The 20,518-nt window shown below is 31.6% G+C and overlaps 1 protein-coding gene across 2 annotated transcripts in view; it reads right to left on the reverse strand.

Annotated features, from left to right (window-relative positions):
• The window catches only part of LOC118189411 (uncharacterized), a 601,570-nt gene that overhangs the window by 90,916 nt on the left and 490,136 nt on the right, over positions 1-20,518 (reverse strand). For both annotated transcript variants that reach the window (XM_085817283.1, XM_085817282.1), the window contains exon 7: positions 6,633-6,954. In XM_085817283.1, the coding sequence (XP_085673409.1) occupies positions 6,633-6,954 (322 nt within the window). The remainder of the gene's footprint in view (positions 1-6,632; positions 6,955-20,518) is intronic.

Raw genomic sequence — 20,518 nt, forward strand, 5'->3', positions numbered from 1 at the left:
TCTAAGGGAAACTGGCTCGTATACACGTTACACATGGGGAAAACACGAAAACGCCCATACAGCCAGCCCGTTCGCGGAATTCGAACATCGGACCGAACTACCAGTGTTTAGCGACTTTACCGCTCGGCCACTGGTTGGCGTTTGGATGTTAGTTTTAAGGTATTATGAGATGAACGAAATTCAAGGGATGAGTTGCTTACTTTAGCTACTGTTTTCTTTAATTATTATTTATTATTACTTTGTAGAATCATTAGGCTTTCTTGATGCAGGAAGCATGAGCAATGACCTCGCCGGGACTCGAACCTGGACATCTCGAATAAGCGCTGAGTGTGCAACCGTTACACCACGAAGGCATGCTGAAATACCTTATATACTCCTCCTTTTAAAGGGCGACTGGGGATTAGGGGGTCCGAGTAGCCAAATCCTAATGGTAAAGAATCATCATCCACCATATTTTAATTCGAGCGCCACTGTAGAGTTTTTAGGAGTTTTGAAGTTGTAAACACGAAAAATGAGCTAGAACGTAGACCTCTCGAATACGCGCCGATACTGTGCTACCGTTACACCATGAAGATATATAGAAAGGAAGGAGAAAATACTTTATAACTTTAGTTACTATTGCCAGTGACACCAATATCTTGGCAAAGTTACATCCGTTTATTTGATTTGTTAGAGTATAAGGGGCTTACTAGTACGTAAGATACAATGATATCGCCATCTGGGGAGGAAATCACTTTCGTGTGTGCATGTGCGTTTAACGCATTTAAAAGAATGTTAACAATTTAAAATCCACCAAAACGCATGCCAGGTGCATTACGAAAAAATACCAATTTTTAAATTATCAGTACGAATTTCAATATTATTTATTTAATTTTGGACGATAAATCAAAGTCACTACTGATAGATAGTGCTTATTAAATCAAGATACCATCAGATATGATTATTAAATTTGCAACCTTACCATCACTCAGATGGCTACAAGCTACTTGTGCACAATAATGTATATTTCAATTCTCTTTTATCGTAAATTTGAAAAACTAAATTAAAAGATCATATGAGTTGTTTTCCATATTGGTTGAAAATATTTTATTAAAATGTTTTTATATAAAATTTACCGTTAACATTTAGTATTAGTTTTTATGAAAAATTTACTGAAACTTGTAGTTTAACAAGGCTTAGAGAAATTAAAACACGAGATATTATGAAATCTAATTTAAGTATTACGCATCTAATTAAGGTTAATCTCCGTCGAAGATGTCTAATTTTTGTCTAAGGTTTTGAGCTTTTCTTGTAAAATAAATATACCCGTTCAAGCAAGAGTTTCCTTTTTTATTAGTACATATTTTTGTAAATAATAATACTTAAGTTTTTTTGTATACATTCAAAATTAAGCGAAAAAAAACCATATGGACGATACTGATGCTACATAAAAAATAAGAAACCTTATGCGGACACCACACGACTCCCATGTACCGCTTGTTAAATTATGCACATTTTTTGCTGCATCTCATTTAAAGTTATTTCCTCGTATTATTTGAATGTAACTAACCGATCTATGAAGGCAAGTTTAAAACGATAACAAAAATTTTAAATTTTGAAATTAAATATTACTGTCAAGTTTTGTCGTGCGCAGAAGTCAAACTTATTGTATATTCTTTTTATATTTTCATAATGACTGTAAAACGTTACCAAATAAAAGTATAGGAACCGTAAGACCGCATTAAAAGTAGATTTCTCAATTTGTCCAAATTTAATTTCTTTTTAAATTTGACATTTCCAAAACATGAATATTTTCATCATTTAAAAGACTTCTGTGATTAGAAATATATGACCATACTTGACTAAAAAGTATACGACTTGGAAGACTTGGAAGTATACGGCCAACCATTGCGAAAATAAAACTTAGGTAAGGGTGTGGGTGTATATAAAATTTGTAGTGCTGATTGTAATACGAAAACGAGTTGCGCAACTAGATGTTATAATAGTCACACATATAACATTTCAACGTTGTTCTAATAGTTTTTGAGTTATGCGAGGTATATCCGTACGCATGGTCAGACATCGCAAAAGAATCCATTTGAAAACCATTTTACAATCCATTTTGAAATAAAGTGTCCTTTAATTTGTGTCTACCTACGGATGTCACGCAAAAAATAGTCAAAATGTACTCGGGAACGGTTAAAATGGATATTTCCTTGAAATCCGATAATTGAAATTTTTGCGCTTACTTACTTCCTTTAGATACATGGAAGTAAAAGGGGGATAATTCAATACTACAGTTATACCTTAAAAATCACAGTTAATGATCTCTAAGCTTATAGTCAATTACGTTTACCGTAGTGGAAGTGCACGTTTTAAAAATCTCATTGAACCAGAAGTTTTAAGTGTCTCATTCTCTGGCTTCTTAATAACCGAAACTTATATTCAGTTGCCTATTTAAAATAGCTTTTTAAATTGGCTTTTTAAAAGAGATAGATGACATACACAGAAAGCTGCAAAATATAAATGATGTTAAATAAAATTTCCAAAATTTAAAGCATGCTTAAAAATTATTAAAACTTTCCACTAAAATGCCTTTCATTTTCTGCATAATAATCGGCGAAAAATAACAATTTTTAACCGATTACTATCCATACACTCTTACGTCAGAAATATTTCCTGTACCTTAAAGGTTTAAAAATTTATTGCGATGTATTAGTGTATTTATCTTTTTTTATCTATATTTTCCAAGCATATATCATTTTCTAAACATTACCTATAGAATCAGTGCCACAAATAAAAAGAGTAACTTTCTATTTACGTTCGAACGGTCTTTATTCTTTTACTTACACTCGGTTGATCACACCTGGTGTTGAAGTGACAGGAAATGAGAACCTTGTTTTTGCAATTTTTTTATGTGTGCTTCTCTCGAGCCCTTTTTTTTATTCTTAATGCTTTTCAGTAAATGAAAAAAAACGTTCTTCGTTGCTTTTATCTGGTTGACAATGTTTAACGAGTTAAAAAGTGAATTTTTTAAAAAAAAATGTATTTAGAATGAACTTTGTTCCGAAAGTATGCAGCAACAAAAGTGATCTCAGTTTTAAAGGGTATGGACATTTTTTTTTAAAGCCAGAGCTGCTGCAACGTGATAATGAATATTCGCCTTTTTACCTGTTATCGAGGGAAATACGTTTTCCCACTTTAGATACCTTAAAGATTGTAATACTTAATCACATAAAAACAAAACTCTAACATTGTTTCTATCTCCCTTTGAAATTACTAATACCCCCACATCTCACCGGATATAACGTAAAAGAAAGCAATAATAATAATTTTCTAAATCTCAGCTGATGCAGATATTTAAAAGCTAGCAGTAAAAATAACATAATGCATAAAACTACTGCAATTCAGTTATTTTAATAAATAACTGTTAGCATTTACTAAAATATAAAAAAAACTATTAATAATTTATCTACCAACCACATAAAGCTGTTTAATTCTACAAATGTGATAATATCTACCGAGAAAATATAACGCAAAATAATATTCCTAGGTAAGTTTTAAACATAGTTGCTCAAAATGTAATTGCAATTGCAATTACACTACGATAGCGTCACTGCTATGGATGTTTCCATTCCGTCATTCATGATGAGCTGAAATTCTGCAAGGAAGAGTACGCAAACGCTTGGCATTTGAAGTGAAGTAAAGACGGTGAATGCGTCCTTAGAACATCCTGATTGGTATAAGGATGATAAAGAAGTATTTATACTCTGTAGATCAGAGCTTCGAAACAAAATTAGTCCTGACAGGAACGAAGTTCCGGGATGAGGATGAAGTTCCGGGATGAGGATGAAGTTTAGTTGGCTAAGCATTCGTCAAATTGAATTTATTTTGCACTATTTCGATGCACTTATTCGCAGATGGCGTAAATGTATTGAAAAAAATATAAGAATTATATTAAATTTTGATATCGTAATTATTTCTGTATCTTTAATAATTAAAAACAAAAGGCATTTGTTTTCTATTGAGCACAGTAAATGACATATACCATCAAAGATTATGTTGTATGTGTGGAGGTGAAACGTAGTAATAGCTAACGCACTACTTCATATTGATAAATACATAAAACATCAAGCAAAAGAACCATTTATTACCTTTTATTGTTTATTGAGTACAGCCTCAACTTTTTCTGTTTTGGGAAACGCGTATAGACCTAAGTGCTTAATTGCATAAAAATTTCCTAACTGTTATTATCAAAAGTCACTATCTATAGTTCAATAAAAATTTTAAGCTTAAAAATAAATGTAACTTTTAGGCATTATAAAAGTTACTTATTTATTTCAGCAATTTCTTAATTTCAGATAATATGCATGTTCTTAATTAGATAAGCTTGATAACGAAATATTTCACATCATGGCAAGTAGAATCAGATAAATGAATTTGAAATTCATAACCGCTGGTGCTGGCGCTCTTCTTAGAACGACTCTTATCCACTCGAGGAAGTTTGGCTTGATGTAACGTGGTTTCCTCGAGTGTTCTTAAGCGGGGTAGCAGATATAATAACTGCATGGTTGAATTAACTAAATGAACCCTTGCTTATACCATGTGAATTCTACAGTCTATTTAAATAAAATAATTTGGAGCTTCAATTTCGTGTTCGACTAGAACTGAAACATTTGTGATTACGTCTCACGAAGAAATTCCTAGTTGCATATGGATATAACTGTTTGAAATAGACTTCGGGTTATAATTAACCAAGCTTTTGAAAATAGGTTCTGAAGATGTTCAGAAAATGGATAAATTCGACATGAGTAATGTAAACCGAAAATCTAAATCTTCTAGAATATAAACTGCAGTATTAAAATAATCCAGTATTAAAATATTTAAAAAAATTGAGGATTGTGAAAGCAGATTTGATGAAACTGTTGAAGAGCTTCAAAGGCAAAAGTTAAGATTTAAGCACTTTTTGCAATCTAATCAAATTAAAACATTTGAACAAGCTTAGGTTCAGACTGAGACATGGGAATTTTTTAACTGTTTGATTAATAACATTGGGTGAAAAGCCCCTGTAAACAGCTATTGCTTTTAAATAATTTAGTTCTTTATCAAGGGATAGTTTGGAGGATAACTAAACAAAAGCTAGCTTTATTTTATTCCTATGTTTTCCGTGCTCTTCAACTTTGCTCCTCCAAACTCTCCCTTGATAAAGAAATAAATTATTTAAAAGCAATAGCTGTTGACAGGGGCTTTTCATCCAAAATTATTAATCACGCAGTTAAAAAATTCTCATCTTAACACACTAAAAGACACACTCTTGTTTTAGGAGATTATAAAAATTCTGTTGTCATTCCCTTCTTTCCATCAGTTAGCTATAAAGTTGCACATATTTTGCAGAAATTTAACTTTCGGGTCGTTTATTCTCCCATCAATAACATTCCGAGTTCCATACTCAAGGACCCCATTCCGGATATGAATTCCTGGGGTACTTATAAGATTCCTTGCCAGTGCGGTTTAATTTACATTGGCCAAACTAAGAGAGCCTTAAAATTTTGCGTCAAGGAACATGAGGCATATGTTAGAAAAAAGGAAACACAGAAGTTTTCTGTTGCTCAACATTGTTGGTCCGAAAATCACACTTTCAATTTTTCTGCTGCAGAATTATTCAAAAAACATCTTCCATTGGAGAACTGGATTTTCTAGAGGCATTTCACATTCAATTTTTTTTTTCTGTTCTAGTTAACAATCCTAATTCCAATTCAACTTTGCCTCTGGCCTTTAAAGAAATTATGTTTTAGTTCTGGTTTCCTCAACAGATGGCCACCACTTGCTTATTCTTGTCCAAGCTTTCTTATCTTACCTAATCATTATATCCTATCTCGTTCATTTGCGGTTTTGCAGCTGAGGATAGTGGTTCGGTAAAACTATCGAAACTAGTCCTGTGAAAATTTGAAAATATAACGCTGATTTTTGTTGTTTGACTTCTGAATTAGTAATTTAATTCTGTTTTCAGGGTATAATCTCGAAGGAGCAAATTTATTTTTTCTTATTGTTCTTAAATTCTGAAGCCAGACGTAAGAATTGTTTGGAATGGAGGAAGGTACTATAATTATATAATAATAGTTAATACTTTAAATTTTAGTTGCAACTATCGTAGGATGAGATAACATATTGTGTTCAAACTATTGTTATTGATTTTAAAGTATATACAACTTTAATTAAAGTGATTGCTCTTTCTAAATTATTATACGAATTAAAAGACTAATATAGAGGCATTTGTGCTTAAGAAATTGATTATTTGCATAGTTTAACCTTTTTTTGTTAAATTTTAATTCACGATTCTGTATTACAATATTTATCCATGCGGTATCCTTTGCATAAAAAAATAGGCTTGGTACCTGTGAAATTAAAAATAATTTCCTTCAAAATTACACGTTTATTTTTTTTATTTATTTTCTATTTTTTTATTTTTTTTATTTATTTTCTATTTTTTTATTTTTTTATTTTTATTTTTATTTTTTTTTTATTTTTATTTATTTATTTATTTATTTATTTTTTTTTTGAATGACGCAGAAACGGATTTCCGCTTGATCTATTAAATAACAAAAAGGAAAAAATTAGAAGACTTAGAATAAGCTTTGGATTTTCTTATTTACCATCAATGACGATAAGCTGTTCAGGAAAGATTCCCTGTATAGGCAAATCGTTCTGGTCCCTGATTCTGAAGGAGGCGTCGTCTTTGCCTAGATGAGCAGCTATCACGTCTTGTGCGTCACTTTTCCTTAAGCAGCGAGCATCCCTGCAGCTAGACCGTTGGAGAAAGAGACCCTTGTTATGGGCTGTGACCTCTTCAAACGTCCTGTTGAATACCATAGTGGGACCCACTAGCCATGCTGAACGGAAAAGTCCTTGTGCTTTCGGAGATGTCATCAGTGCCATAATACTTGCAGCTCCTGCATCAGGACCAAACAGCGTGACCTGGGGCAAAGTTTTTAGGTGATTAAAATTTTACATCAGTTTCATCAATAGTTCATGCAAGCATCTATCTATACAAACAAATATATATATATATATATAAATATATATTACAAAAGTATTTTGTTTCAGTATTATTTTATAAAAATATATTGCTACTCTAAGAGAGGAAATTTAATTCCAAAGCGCAAAAATCACGTTTTATTTTGTAATATTATTATTTTTTTCTTCACTGAAGTACAATTAAGCGTAAACTGATTAATTTGATAAAATATTTTTAATTTCAGTTTCATTTCTATTATTTGTAGATATTTATGTTCATGTTTATTGAATTTCTTCCCATACACATATTCATCCATCCCGTTGTTTTTCAATTTCTTGAATAATTTGCATTGCGAAATTTAATCTTATCTACTATTATTTGTTTAGTATTTTTTTCCCTTGCTTATGTAATAATATTTATAAATGCAAATTTAGTTTTCTACACGTCTGGTTTTACATGTCCATATGCTTCATTGCTATGTAGTAGCAATGATGTTTCCATTCATTAAGATTTGATTGATTTCTCCTTTTACATTGAATGATTTCTCCTTTTACATTTTACTGCTACGGTAATGATTCTGTTAAAAAAGAAAATAATTCTTATATTTATTTACATATAATACTGTTACATGCTGCAGTTTTTCCCACTGCACCGTGTAACTTCTGTTTAAGCTGGAACTTCGCAAAATTCATGTGTACCATATTCTCGTCCTATTTTGCGACGTGAATTTATTTCAATGTATCACAAGAATGAATGATCTGAGATCTGATGCGGCATCAAGTTTTGTTTCAAACTAGGGCACAGCGCGATCATAACTTTTGCGAAAATTAAACAGGCTGATGAAAACTCTGCTTTGACGACAGAACAGTTTTTCAGGTGATTTTTCAGGTGAACTGCTACGGCTGAGATAGTAAAGAGATAAATGTGCGAACAAAATTTCAGGCGTTGTACGAGGTTCCAATAGAATAACGTTGCTGAAGATCGAATGGATTTGTGGTTTAAAAGGAAATAAAAATGCTCTTAGAAGAAAGACTTAACAATTATATTGATGTTAGCACGGTACAAATAACCCTTTGTTGTTCAGTATTACACTGTATGGGACAAATAAATTGAATCGCTTCTGAAACCGTTAAATTCAATCGTAAATGGACAAAAATGTCTTTATTATATACTTCAAACTTCTCTTTTTAAATAGTCGATGGCATCATATCACAAGGAGACCGAGGATTTTCATTTATGATTTGTTATTAAAATCCACTTATTTTCTAGTAATTTTCTATATTTTTTGTGACGCAAAAAAAAAAATGTTTGAAAAACAAAATCCGTATAATTTTGATGGTTGTACTCTATATTATTTGTTATATATTTTTTTACATTTTTCATAAAAAAAAGCATGCGCAGAATCATTGAATAAAACGGGCTGTTCCACTAGCGGCAACACTGCGCCTTTAGCGATCTCATGCTATTACGCATCAGAACATCTGTCTTAGGAAAAAAACATCTGTTGTATATGTTTTCTGTTTACGTTGTTTTGGGGGAATGAATTCAAATAAAGCAGTCTTGAGGGGTGAGGTGTGGTTTGTGCTATGAAAATTTTAATGTGGGCATCTTGAAATTTTTGTGAGTAGTTTTCAGGCGGGAATTTTATCAGTAGCTTGAGTGATCTTTACTTAGGGAAGCTGCGCGAATTATTTTGCTACCGCTTTTTAGTCTCATTCCCGTTTATTTACAATAATTGTGTAGATATTTTTGTTTATGTATATCTTATAGCTTATGTTTCTTTATTGTTAATATTAACTGCAGTTAATTTTTTATTATTAATGTTCCGTAAATGGCAGGAAAACTCTTTCTGAAAAGGAAAGAGTTTCTTTTTCTCTTTTTTCTTTCTTTTTATTTGGATTTCTAAACATATTGTTGCACGGAACAGAAGCCGCACAAAACAAGTTTTTTAGTCAAAACCTGCAAAGTTGGTTTATGCTTCTAACAAAAAGATGTGACATGCTTTTAAAATTTCACGAAGCTTTGAAATCGAAAAATTTGTAAATATTTTTGTATATAGGACTTGTGTATATACACATATTTATCTCATTTATCCATATATATTCAAGAAAGTTGTGTATATCCAGAAAACCATGTATACAGCTATAATACAGTATTTTTTCATTACTATACAAAAGTTACTACTCATTTCCGTGCTTCACTGCAATGCTCGCTTACTCGCACTTTTAAGAGCTCTGGTGGCGCAGTGTTCCACCTCATGGAACACTCACAAAATTGAAACGGTAAGTTCAATTTTGACAAAATTTTATCTGTATACTCCTTTAGACCTAGATACACTGCATACAACTGTTCTTGTTGAAATACTGAATTAAAGTGTAGTGCACCACAAAGGGATAATACAAGTATTATGTGATCATGAAGACGCTGAATACTAATTGAATATATTAGTAAAAATATATTAGTTAGTATAAAATAAACTCAACAGAGATAAATCGCATCAGTAGAGGCCAAAGCCTATTTCACTCAAACATCTGAAACGCTCGGATATATGAATTTTTGTTGGAATCGATTTCCTCCCCCCCATGACAAATAGAATGTTACAGCACTAACAATAACCTACTTAAGTCAAGCAACAACTTCTTTCTCGGACGCTTTCACCACTGTGAGCAGTTTCCTCTTCGAACAGAATTGCAATTTCGGGCATCAATAGCTAAACTTTAACAGTAAAGGAAGTAAGAAGAAGGTGCATTAAAATAACGAAACTACTTTTAGTGGCTTCAAAAGAATGATTGGTATGTCATTTAACAACTCACGAAAGCAATGAGCGAAAAAATCATCACTAACGTGATGGGGAAAGCACTAGGTAGAAATTTATTCAGGCGTTCGGGGGCTACCTGCCGATGTCTGAACGATCGGGCGTTTTGGGCGACTTTGTTGCGATAAGATTACAAAAATAATAATAGAATAAAAATAATAATAGTTAAATAGGTTACAAAAGAGTAATCCATTTTAAAAAGCTGCAATTAGAGAACTGAATCGAATTACAAATTTCAAAAATGCAGTTCCTCCAGCGCCCCAGTGGAAAAGCTACTAAACACAAATAATTCACCATGAGTTTAGACCCCCAACGAACGTGAAAATTGGATAGGAATTTCCGTTTATTTCTCCATACAAGCAAGTTTCCCTCAAAAATTCTCGTTTAATAAAATTTTTTCCCGGTTACCCCACTTTCGGAGCTCTTTATTCGAATATTAAAGATTTAACAAATTTTTCAATTTTATTCGAATGCATTCCAAATTAATTTTTAATTTTTTGTTTTTTGTTTTTGTTTATATGTGTGTATGTTTGTCTTATATAAAGTCAGAATTTTACAGCATTTTCCTTAAAAACCCAGTAAGACAGGAATTGCGGCTTAAACCCCCCCCTCTCCTCACGTCAATGGTTTTTATTATTTGGCGAAACATCTGTGCATTCACTTTTAGTTTGTGTTACCTGATTCACTTTCAGAGCCAAACTCATTGAGGTAAATGAGTCAAAAATTTCTTCTACTTTTTGGCCATCTACGATTTCTTTTGAACTTTTATAGCCTTATATAAACTTAAACATCAGATATTTTCAATTTAATATAATATATAAAGAAATTTTCTCCTTCCGAAATGCGCGCCTTTCTGCTGTAATTGGAATCAGGGCCGCCTGACAGTCGGGAAATACAGTGGAATCTCGAGCTACGAGCCCCTCGATAAACGAGAAATACGAGATACGTGGAAAGTATGAGCGAAAAATTTGTCTCTAAATACGAGCATTGGCTCGAGTAACGAGCAATGAGCTAGGCTGTTGTTATGCGTGGTGGCATTTCCCGATACGACTCGACTCGGGGAATACCCTCGTCAGATCACTCATTGTTTTTTTTTTTTTTTTTTTTTTTAAATCTACGGGTTTGTGCGCTTGTGAATTAATTATTTTTTTTACATTTAATGTCAAAATAATTATTTTGCGATACCTCCCAAGAAGATTGTTGCCTCAGATAGTGCTGCAAAGAAAAACAAGAAAGCCATGGCCGTTGAAATTAAGAAAGAAATCATAGATAACAAACGTGGTGTAAGAGTGACGGGCTTGGGCAAAGACTTACGGCCTTTCGACATCGATGTTTTCCACTACTCTGAAGAAGCAGGAAGAAATTAAAAAACTTGATGTAGCGAAAGAAATCACCGCTACTTCCAAGCACCGTCCAAAACTCCGAGAAGCAGGTAAAATGTCTGTGTCTGAAACTATCATAAAGATGAACTACGGTTATATTATTTATTAGAAAAAATTGATTTTTATGTTGATATTTTGGGGAAGCAGAACGGATTAACTGGATTTCCATTATTTTCAATGGAGAAATTTGTTTCTAGATACGAGAAATTCGCTATACGACCTCATTGCTGGAACGAATTAAACTCGTATCTCGAGGTTCCACTGCATAGAGTTCGATTGTGCACGGAAACGTGAAGAATAAACATTGCTCACGGAGAGGGTAATTTTTCACGTCTCTTGGTTTCAGTAGAATTCAAATGCATCTATAAGTGGTGCCCAAACTAAAATGTAGTGTACTATAATTCATCACCATCTGGATTTGATGACTGTGTACGCTTCTTCCAAAACTGCCCTTCATCTGGGAAAAAATGTAAGGAATTTTCCTTTCATGGGGAGGGCATTGCTGATTTTTATCTGCTTTCTGCTCCGATAAAATCTAATGACTTTACAAACATCCTCCTACCTGAAGTATCGTAATTTAAAATATTTGTGTGCATAATCTTGGTGTAACTTCCAGGTTACATTGTATATATTTATATTATTAAATAAAGGTACTGTTTAGCATTAAAATTATAATCCAATGTCTTTCTAATTTTTAGATGTGAACAATCAAGTTAAAAGCAAATTATTCAGCTTGCAGAAACACAAATATTTACAGAAAAGTGAACAGTTTAAGTTAAAGTGAATATTCATATACGGTGACACAAACAAAGCGCTGAGATTTTTACGATTATCGGTTTTGAAGGGCAGATTGCAGTGTTTTGCAAGGCAATATTTTCAGCGTGAATTTTCTTGACGTAATGCTATCGAAAAGAGTAATTATTCTTAAAAAGCAGCGAATACTAAGATAATTTTTTGGGAAGAAAAAAAATCATTATTTTCTTCTATTTCGTTATTTGTGTTTCATACATAAAAATTCAGAAGTTAATTTTAACTAAATTATTCTCTGTTTTAGAGCTGTAGATTTAAACGTATTGTTTTTCCTTCCGAATCACTTTTATGCTCAAGTAAAACTACACCGCAATTTTGTCGAATAACTGAGGAAGCATTGAAATTATTGGAAACAAAGTATTACACAGGAAACTGAAAAGCATTTTCTAATTTAGAAGCACTAATAATAGACTGACCTTTTTTATACAGAATTTGAAGAAGATAATTGTAGATAAGTATCATTTGGTGCATCCAAAGATAAGAATAAACTTCTACAAGTTTCATTTGGACGGTACTATAGTTTAAGCATCTGTTAGTATTTTTATATCTTTCGGAGAACTGTTGTTATAGAATACTTAGATGATATGGATACTCCATCAAAAACTAAACTAGGATAGTATTTAAAAAAATACTGCATCCATAGATTTCAAACAAAACAAATTACTCAATGTTATTCACCAAAATGGGTCTTCATTTATTATTTACAAAAATAAATATATATAAAACATTTCAGTTAATCGCTATTTTGGTATACTCTGGCTATCGCAATGTTTAATTTCAGAAGAAAATAAATTAACCTTGTCACTATCGTAAGTCTAAGAATATCCCATTCACGAGAAATAACCATTTAATACCATTATAATGGTCTTTAAGCAGACTCTTGCCTAAGGTTGCCAACCATGTGAAACCAAACTGATAATTTCTTAAAGACAACATTTCTTAAATATTCAGTTTAAATATATTACGGCTTTTTATTATTTTCACAACATATTTAAATATAGTATGGCGTTTTTTCCATAACGCATTGAAATATACCATGGCTCGTTTTTATTAAACGAGATATTGCCTTTTGCTCAATTTAATTTATAAGTACATCAAAGTTGGGAAAATGAATAAGATTTTTGATATTTTGTCTGCTTTTCCTGCACCTACTTCTTCCATACTAACAAAGCCCCATTTTCTTCAAGAAATCCGTATTCAGTGGAATACTAAGAAACGCACTAAAATTCTAGACGTACACTTAATTACCTGCTACGATACTTAGCAAGTTATCAACGGAATTTCCTGTTTAAAGAATTAAAGTAAATCATTAATGAGTTTAATGTTTGGTTTCAATTTTAATTCGCTAACCCCCATTATTTAAACGTGTTCCTTTTCACTCCAAAGACCATGATGTAACAATGAAAATGCATTTGTAATTGAATTATTCTACATCACTTGTTTCAAACCACAAGCAGCCTTCTTTAAATTAATATTCTCTCGAACAAACTGTACGGCTAACATAATAAGGCTACGATGATGATAATCAAGTCACTAAACTTTATGCAACGTAATATCAACTCAGCATTTAAAGTACAAAGCATTCTCACAATGCTTATTTAATTTTCTTCTTTCCGTTGGAAGCGTTTGCATTTTCTGCAGAAATCGCCTTTCTATCAGTCGTGGAACTAAATTCTGTTTTCCAAAGGTCTTTGGATTTCCGTTCAAACTGAAATCAAACAACCGTTTATTTATGTAAAGCATACATAAAACGTTGAATTTAGTACGTCCGTTTGCTTGAAAGCAGATTCTAACTGAAACTATATTCAAGGTTTGTTGATAAGGAAGTAACAGGTACAAGGAAAGCAATCAATAAATTAGAAGTTTAATTTATTTACGCAGTCTTTCTGACGGGTATAATTTAGATTTACGAATAAGCCCCATTTTTATTTTTAACGTTATGTATAGATACTAAATGCCAATTCTGTAATAAATAACATGCGTGCAAAATATCTCAATCTCATATGTGTCAGTAATACGATCCTTTTTATCCTCAGACTCTAATGTCACCTGTTTCATACTGTTTGACTACAGGGTGTTTTTAAAGTCCCGGACCCATTTTGATGTTTAATAACTCATTAAATAATGAAGATTTAAACAAACTTATGGCATTTATTGATGGAATTAATTATATATTTTCCTTTTCAGGTTTGAATATTTTTACTTTTGTAAATATCGTCTGCGCGTGAGGTTAATTTCAGATAATTTCATTTTCCAGTCTAAATATCTGTACTTTTCTAAATATCGTCTGCTTATTAATTGCATTTTTCTTTCTTTTGTTTCTGGCAACTATTGCAATGTTATGGACTTTTTCCTTTTGGGATTTGTAAAGGACAACGTTTACAGGAGGAGAGTGTCGAACATTGATGACCTAAAAGCCAGAATTACAACCGCAATAGCCTCTCTGGATGCCGACATACTTGCCGGTACCTGGCGTGAAATTGAATATCGACTTGATATTCTCCGTGCGACGAAGAGGGCACACGTGGAAGTTCATTGACAAGGGTCATGAAACTTTTTGAGTCTATCTAACCATTTATGTTATTAATTTTAATCTATCTTTATTATTTTATGACTTATTAAACATTAAAATGGGTCCAGGACTTTATAAACACCCTGTATTTGTTTCATTTTGTAGCTCTGTACAAGCTTCACAAAGTATTATTGAAATTTCCCTAAAGCTAATTAAAACTTAGTTTGGTTTACTGTAAGTTTAAAGAAATCAAAAATTCGTTACATATTCTGCGTTTGTAGGCTAAATATTCAGGTACGAAAAATCAGTTCAAATGCATTGAAAAGAATATTGACAAAAAAAAATTCAAATTACTTTAGTGTTAACAAGCCATTTCTAGTCAAAATTAAAAGAAAGTATTAAAAGGACTTTCTTTGGAAATTCACGAAGACGATATAATTATGAGAGATATTTCAATTAATATGTTTCCTCCATTAATGAAATATTTATCTCCAGTTCCAGTGATAGTTCGGAATCAAGCTTAGATTTTCCGTCATAATGAAGTGAAGATATTTTAAATGTGCTTTTCTTACCAGAATACTTTTTAACATAGTTCATCTTTTATATACTGAGCACTGCAAGCAGTCGGAAGGGTCTTTTTAGCGCGCCCATTCTTTACGAACATTGACATACTATTAAGTCCTTTCAATACTTGCTACTTAAAACTCTTTCACTTTAAGCATTTAATACAACCCATTGAAAAAATCTTTCAAAGTTTAGAAGTCCCAGAGGGGCAAGAAACTAATTACAGGGAATATATATTCTTGATGGTGGTTTAAAAAATAAAGTAAGATACTTACTGTTCTCAGACAAATTTCTGTTAATTAATACAGCTTAACATATAAAGGAAAGCGTATCTCTGAAGCCGCCTTCTAAAAAAATGTCAGTGAAGGAAAATATAAGCTAAAATAGAAAGCTACTTTACTTGAAGAAGTCGTAAACGAAAAATTTCTGTAGGTGAAGCAAATAAATGATGTAATCAGAACAAGTTTTGCTTTATAATTGTGAGTCACGTTTTGAAAATAACATATCCCCATTGAATTAAAGATAACTTTTAATTATACTCCGTAATGACACCAAACTTAAAACGAAATTCCAAGCAGAGCGTAACGATAAATTTCTGGACCTTATTATCAGTAAATAAGGAATATGTGAATTTTGCCATAATATTTTTAAAAAAATATAATTCACTTTGCTTCTACATATCTGTGTAAGAAAGTGTTTTTCATCGTATCGAAATTGACTTGATGTATATGCCTTTTTGTTTGTAAGCTTACCAGTCTACATCGAAACATACAAGTAGAACAGATACTATGCAATAATCGGTAAACTCATCTTTCTTTACTATGCATGTATCAATGAAATTTAGTTAAAAGATATATATATATATAAAGATTATCCAAATTCTAATAGCCTTGAATTGTTAAATAAGAATATAAATTTTGTTCTGTTAACTTAATTGTTTAATGCTGATATAAAATTAAATTAATTTTAATCATTTGCCTTTAAAAATATATGTACTATACTGCTATAAGGATACTGGTATAAAATATGTTAAACATTGCTTTCGAAGAGGAACAAATCTGCTGTATCATTCCTTTATTCTGAGAAATACTGGCAGAAGTTTCCTTGAAAGAATGTATATGTTTTTTATTTTAATGTACGAAATATGAACAAGTGTTTTCTTTGAAATAAAATACTTTGTGTTATGAAAAGTTGATTAATATCCTGAGTTGAATTTTTAAATGTTGCACTTTTTCAAAAATAAGCAAATAATTAAATTTAAAATTTAAAATTTAGAATTTAAAAAAATAAATAAAAATCTGAAAGGTTTCACATTTTAAATTCCAAAGGGACTTTTTTAACATTTTGTCTGCTACCTTTATTTATTAAATATCACGTTCTTCGCAGTTAAACCATAAAATTCAGTTCAAGAGCAATATCGCGAAATGGTTTTAAATTGAGCATATTGTGATAAGGTCACATAAAAGAAGAAGAGACTGAAGATTAATATGGACAAGGATGTCTCGTAAGAATAAGCTGAAAATTATTATTTTTTAACTTACAAACACGTTTTCAATAGTTGTTAAAATAGTTTTTATTAAAATAATTAAATCGTTGGCAATGTTAAAAACGCAAGCTCAAGAACTACGAATTGCTCTCGCACGTAAAATGTATAGAATTTGATTTTTGAAAATAGTAAGTTTCTCTCTTGTCGAATTGTATGTAGCCATTTTTTTTTTTTTGCGTTCAATAAAATTTTTATGCTGTGTTTTGTTTTGAACCTGATGTCACAACCCAGGGTTTGCATAGCGGTTTCGGCCACTACACCACAATATCTTTAGAATTTCCGATACAGAGACTCCCGCGCTGGACATAAAAATGTATTTTTCTGTGCAGCGTTGCCATTGCTCTCTTTGAAATCCTTGAAATTTTTAATAAAAATTCTTTAAAAATTAACAAAATATGAAATCGATAATAAAAAAAATTCCAATTTGGGCTTCCTCATGCCCATATTCGCAGTAAGATTACGTCATTCAAAATTCGATGGCTCTATGTACCGTTGTTTTATCACAATGCGAGAAATATACATACATTTATGCAGGTTTTTCGATATTTAATTTCTTCAAATATAATGCAGGACTCTAACATTTGTAAGCAACAGTTTGAAAAGTGAAACGTACATTTATAGTGAACCAACGCAAAAAGGAAAGCAATAGTGCATCAGCGAAGAAGCCCTTTGGACTAAAAAAAACTTTATTAATTTATTTTGATAAGCTGTCGAAAAATTTTCTCTTTTAACAATATCTTTTTATTATTTTATTTTTTTATTTTTTATTTATTTATTTATTTATTCTTTTTTGCCAAGAATAGAAAACAAGATTTAATAGAAGTAGCCCGAGAATTAGGTGACCGTCTGCCACTCACTAATAAGGTTCCAGAAATTGAAAAAAATAATCCCTAGAAGTCGATTTTAAAAGTCGACTAAAACTAGAGCCGCCTGAATTACAAAATTAAGAAATACAAGTTAGAGAGTCACCAGCGAATAAAGGAGAATCGGACAATAAAATCCATTTAGCAGAAATGGTTCCAAATTTTATGAAAAAGGGGTAAAATGAGATTGTTAACTTTTGAAGAGAGCTCAAACAACCCAGATTTCCTAAAAAGGATTAGATGGCTTACCTTTTGGGTCTTTTACTCGCTAAAATCTCCACTATGTTTGTAAGAGAACCGTCTGATGATGCAAATTAGTACGATTATGTTAAAATCTTATCTTAAAACGTTAGCTGAGACAGTACTCTTATCGATATCAAAAGATTCCTGAAATTTCTTTGAGAAAGTTTGCTCAAGACGTTATCGTTATTTGTGGAGTGGAGATTTAGAAGTTAAAACTTGAGAATCTGAAAGATTTATTGGGTTAGCAATAGAGTAATTGCAGATTTAAAATAAGAAGTGAAATTTAAAATTTTTACCTGAAACTATAATTTTATTAAATAAAGGGTATTCCGTTTTTGCCGATGACCTTTTGCCATCATTCATTGTGACATAATTAATTTTTTTTGCCAGCACAAAACTGAATTAAATGAGATTTTACAGCATTCATCCCATTAAATATTTTACCATTAAAGAATCTTTGTACAGAACGAAGTAAAGGGAAGTCTAAACGTGCAAGTTTAGGAATATATGATGAATGTGACAACACATCCAAATCTAAATCAAATAATTTTTGGGCGTGAACAAAAACTTTGCTTTATCATGCCGGAAATCAACACCCTTTCGATTTGAAAATTCTGGCCGCTTTTCCTGAAGAGTTTCTCTCCGTTTGGTAAGTTAATGAACGTAGAAGTTTAAATTAACCAACTGCATTTTTGGTAAAAATTCAAAGTGCAGAATTCCCATTAAAATTCCACCAAATTGGCAAGATCATGCAATGATTATCGTCGCTTGAAGAACCCAATTAGAATACAATATTTTCTTTTCTAAAGCATTGAATAGTTAGTAGAAAAAGTGTCGTATGCCAGATATATACCTCTTCTAGTTTTTACTTGAGATTACTTGCAGATCCCACTAATTAACAGAGCCTAGCATTATGCCGCTTTTAAGGAACGTTTTGCAAGTTTTAACACTTTCAAATCCTTAAGGTAAATATTCGGGTTAAAAAATGCGCCATATTATTTTAGACGTTTGATGGCAGAACTATTAAGAGACTGTAAGGAATCTGCTATACCATACCTTGATGATGCCGGAATATTTCTTTCATGTTACTTTATTATTTCATTTAACAATTAATTAAAAGTCAATAACAAAGAGTATAGTGAAAGTGTACGGAAATTCAATCTGAATAATTTATATATGTTTAAAATATACTAGTCTATGGACTATAAATATTAAAAGGTATTCCGTGTTACGAAATTGTTGCAAATATTAAAACGTATTCAGTGTTAATTAACCAGTTATTACGAATGAAACCTCTTCTATAATATCTCCTTTCCCAGAATGCAAATTAGATGTTAGCTGATAAGCGGAAATTTGAATCATTAGATTAGAGCTTCTGTCATCCTCGTCTTCTTATTACATATTATCGCCATGTCTGCCGAAGTTGCTTCACGGCTTTAGCATCTTGTTAGCCGACGTTTAAATACCCGCCACTAACTACCTACCTTGTGCCAGCTTAAGTAGTCTATTTTATATGTAATTTTCGACTACTTTAACCGCAACAGAATGTTAATTTTAATTCTCGTAAGAAGCGGAGATTCGTCTGTCACACAATGTGTCTTTCTATTGTGTGTATTTTCCAAGATGTGTCTTTCTATTTCTTTAACTCTTAAATAAAAATTTATTCAACTTTGTTTAGATTTAGTAACTCAATTTAATTATAACAGGTAACTCGCTTTCTAGTAGGCCGGCCTGACATTAAGGACAGTAGAACCCTACAAGGTAACATGAAAGATTGTTTTTAATTTGTGAGATGCAAATGTTAAGATTATCATATAGTTTATTAGGTCTCATCATCATTAGGTTTCATAATAAAATTAGTCTATTTCATAATTTTTTTCTCGAAATACAGATGTAAATGCTACATTTGGATATTAAGACACTGTCATCTTAGTATCGTGTCTGTCAGTATGATAACAGTAGTAAATGCACAGATTTTATTTTCTACGAAGGACTTTCATAATTAATAATTTATTGAGAATGCTAATTTGTGAATGTCCATCCTGCCAAGATAAATTTATATTCACCCTTAGGAAATCTTTCATCTTACAGTTGAGTTATTACCAATAGCTGAAGCAGCATTCTTCGTTATTAATCATTCAGTACCTAATTGAGTGACATCAAAAGGTTTGATGAAGGCTTTTGTAATGAGTGATGATAGGCTAATTACCATACAACACGTAGTTCATTTCACCGAAAAATTAATTTTGTATGCAGTATCTGATCCATTGTTATTCAGGTTAATATTTGCTTCATAGATTCGCTGATATTTAGATTAAATGAAGCGAAAGAATCTATTAGGTTTGTTTGTTTCAGGGCAATGAATGAAAAATGCCTGAATACCCATCGGAGGTAAAGAAGTTATATCTTTGCATTTCTGCGTTACATCAGCAATAATTTTTTTACGAGTAACATATGAGGTGCTTAAAAGTAACAACTAGCGTTAAAAAGTAAGTTATGAGTTAAAAATGGTCGTTCTATGACAGTATTCCAAACTTTTCTGATAGATATAATGGTAATGCAAGGTAGGAAAGGTATGATTGAACTAATATTTGAATATTTTAGGTAATTGAAGATCTGTCATTATCTACGGAGGGCCTTCTGTACATCGAAAGAATTTCAGTTCATAGGTTTTTGAGACGTACGTGCAACGAATATCAGAACAGGAACTTGAATTAGAATCATTGTATGAATCTCTCTGTGGAATCTCTCTGACGTTCAATTAGTGTATGCTCTTAGATAATGTTCAT

Source organism: Stegodyphus dumicola, chromosome 5 (assembly GCF_044657685.1).
Source record: "Stegodyphus dumicola isolate Sdum_Otavi_A_Nest chromosome 5, ASM4465768v1".
NCBI lineage: Eukaryota > Metazoa > Arthropoda > Arachnida > Araneae > Eresidae > Stegodyphus > Stegodyphus dumicola.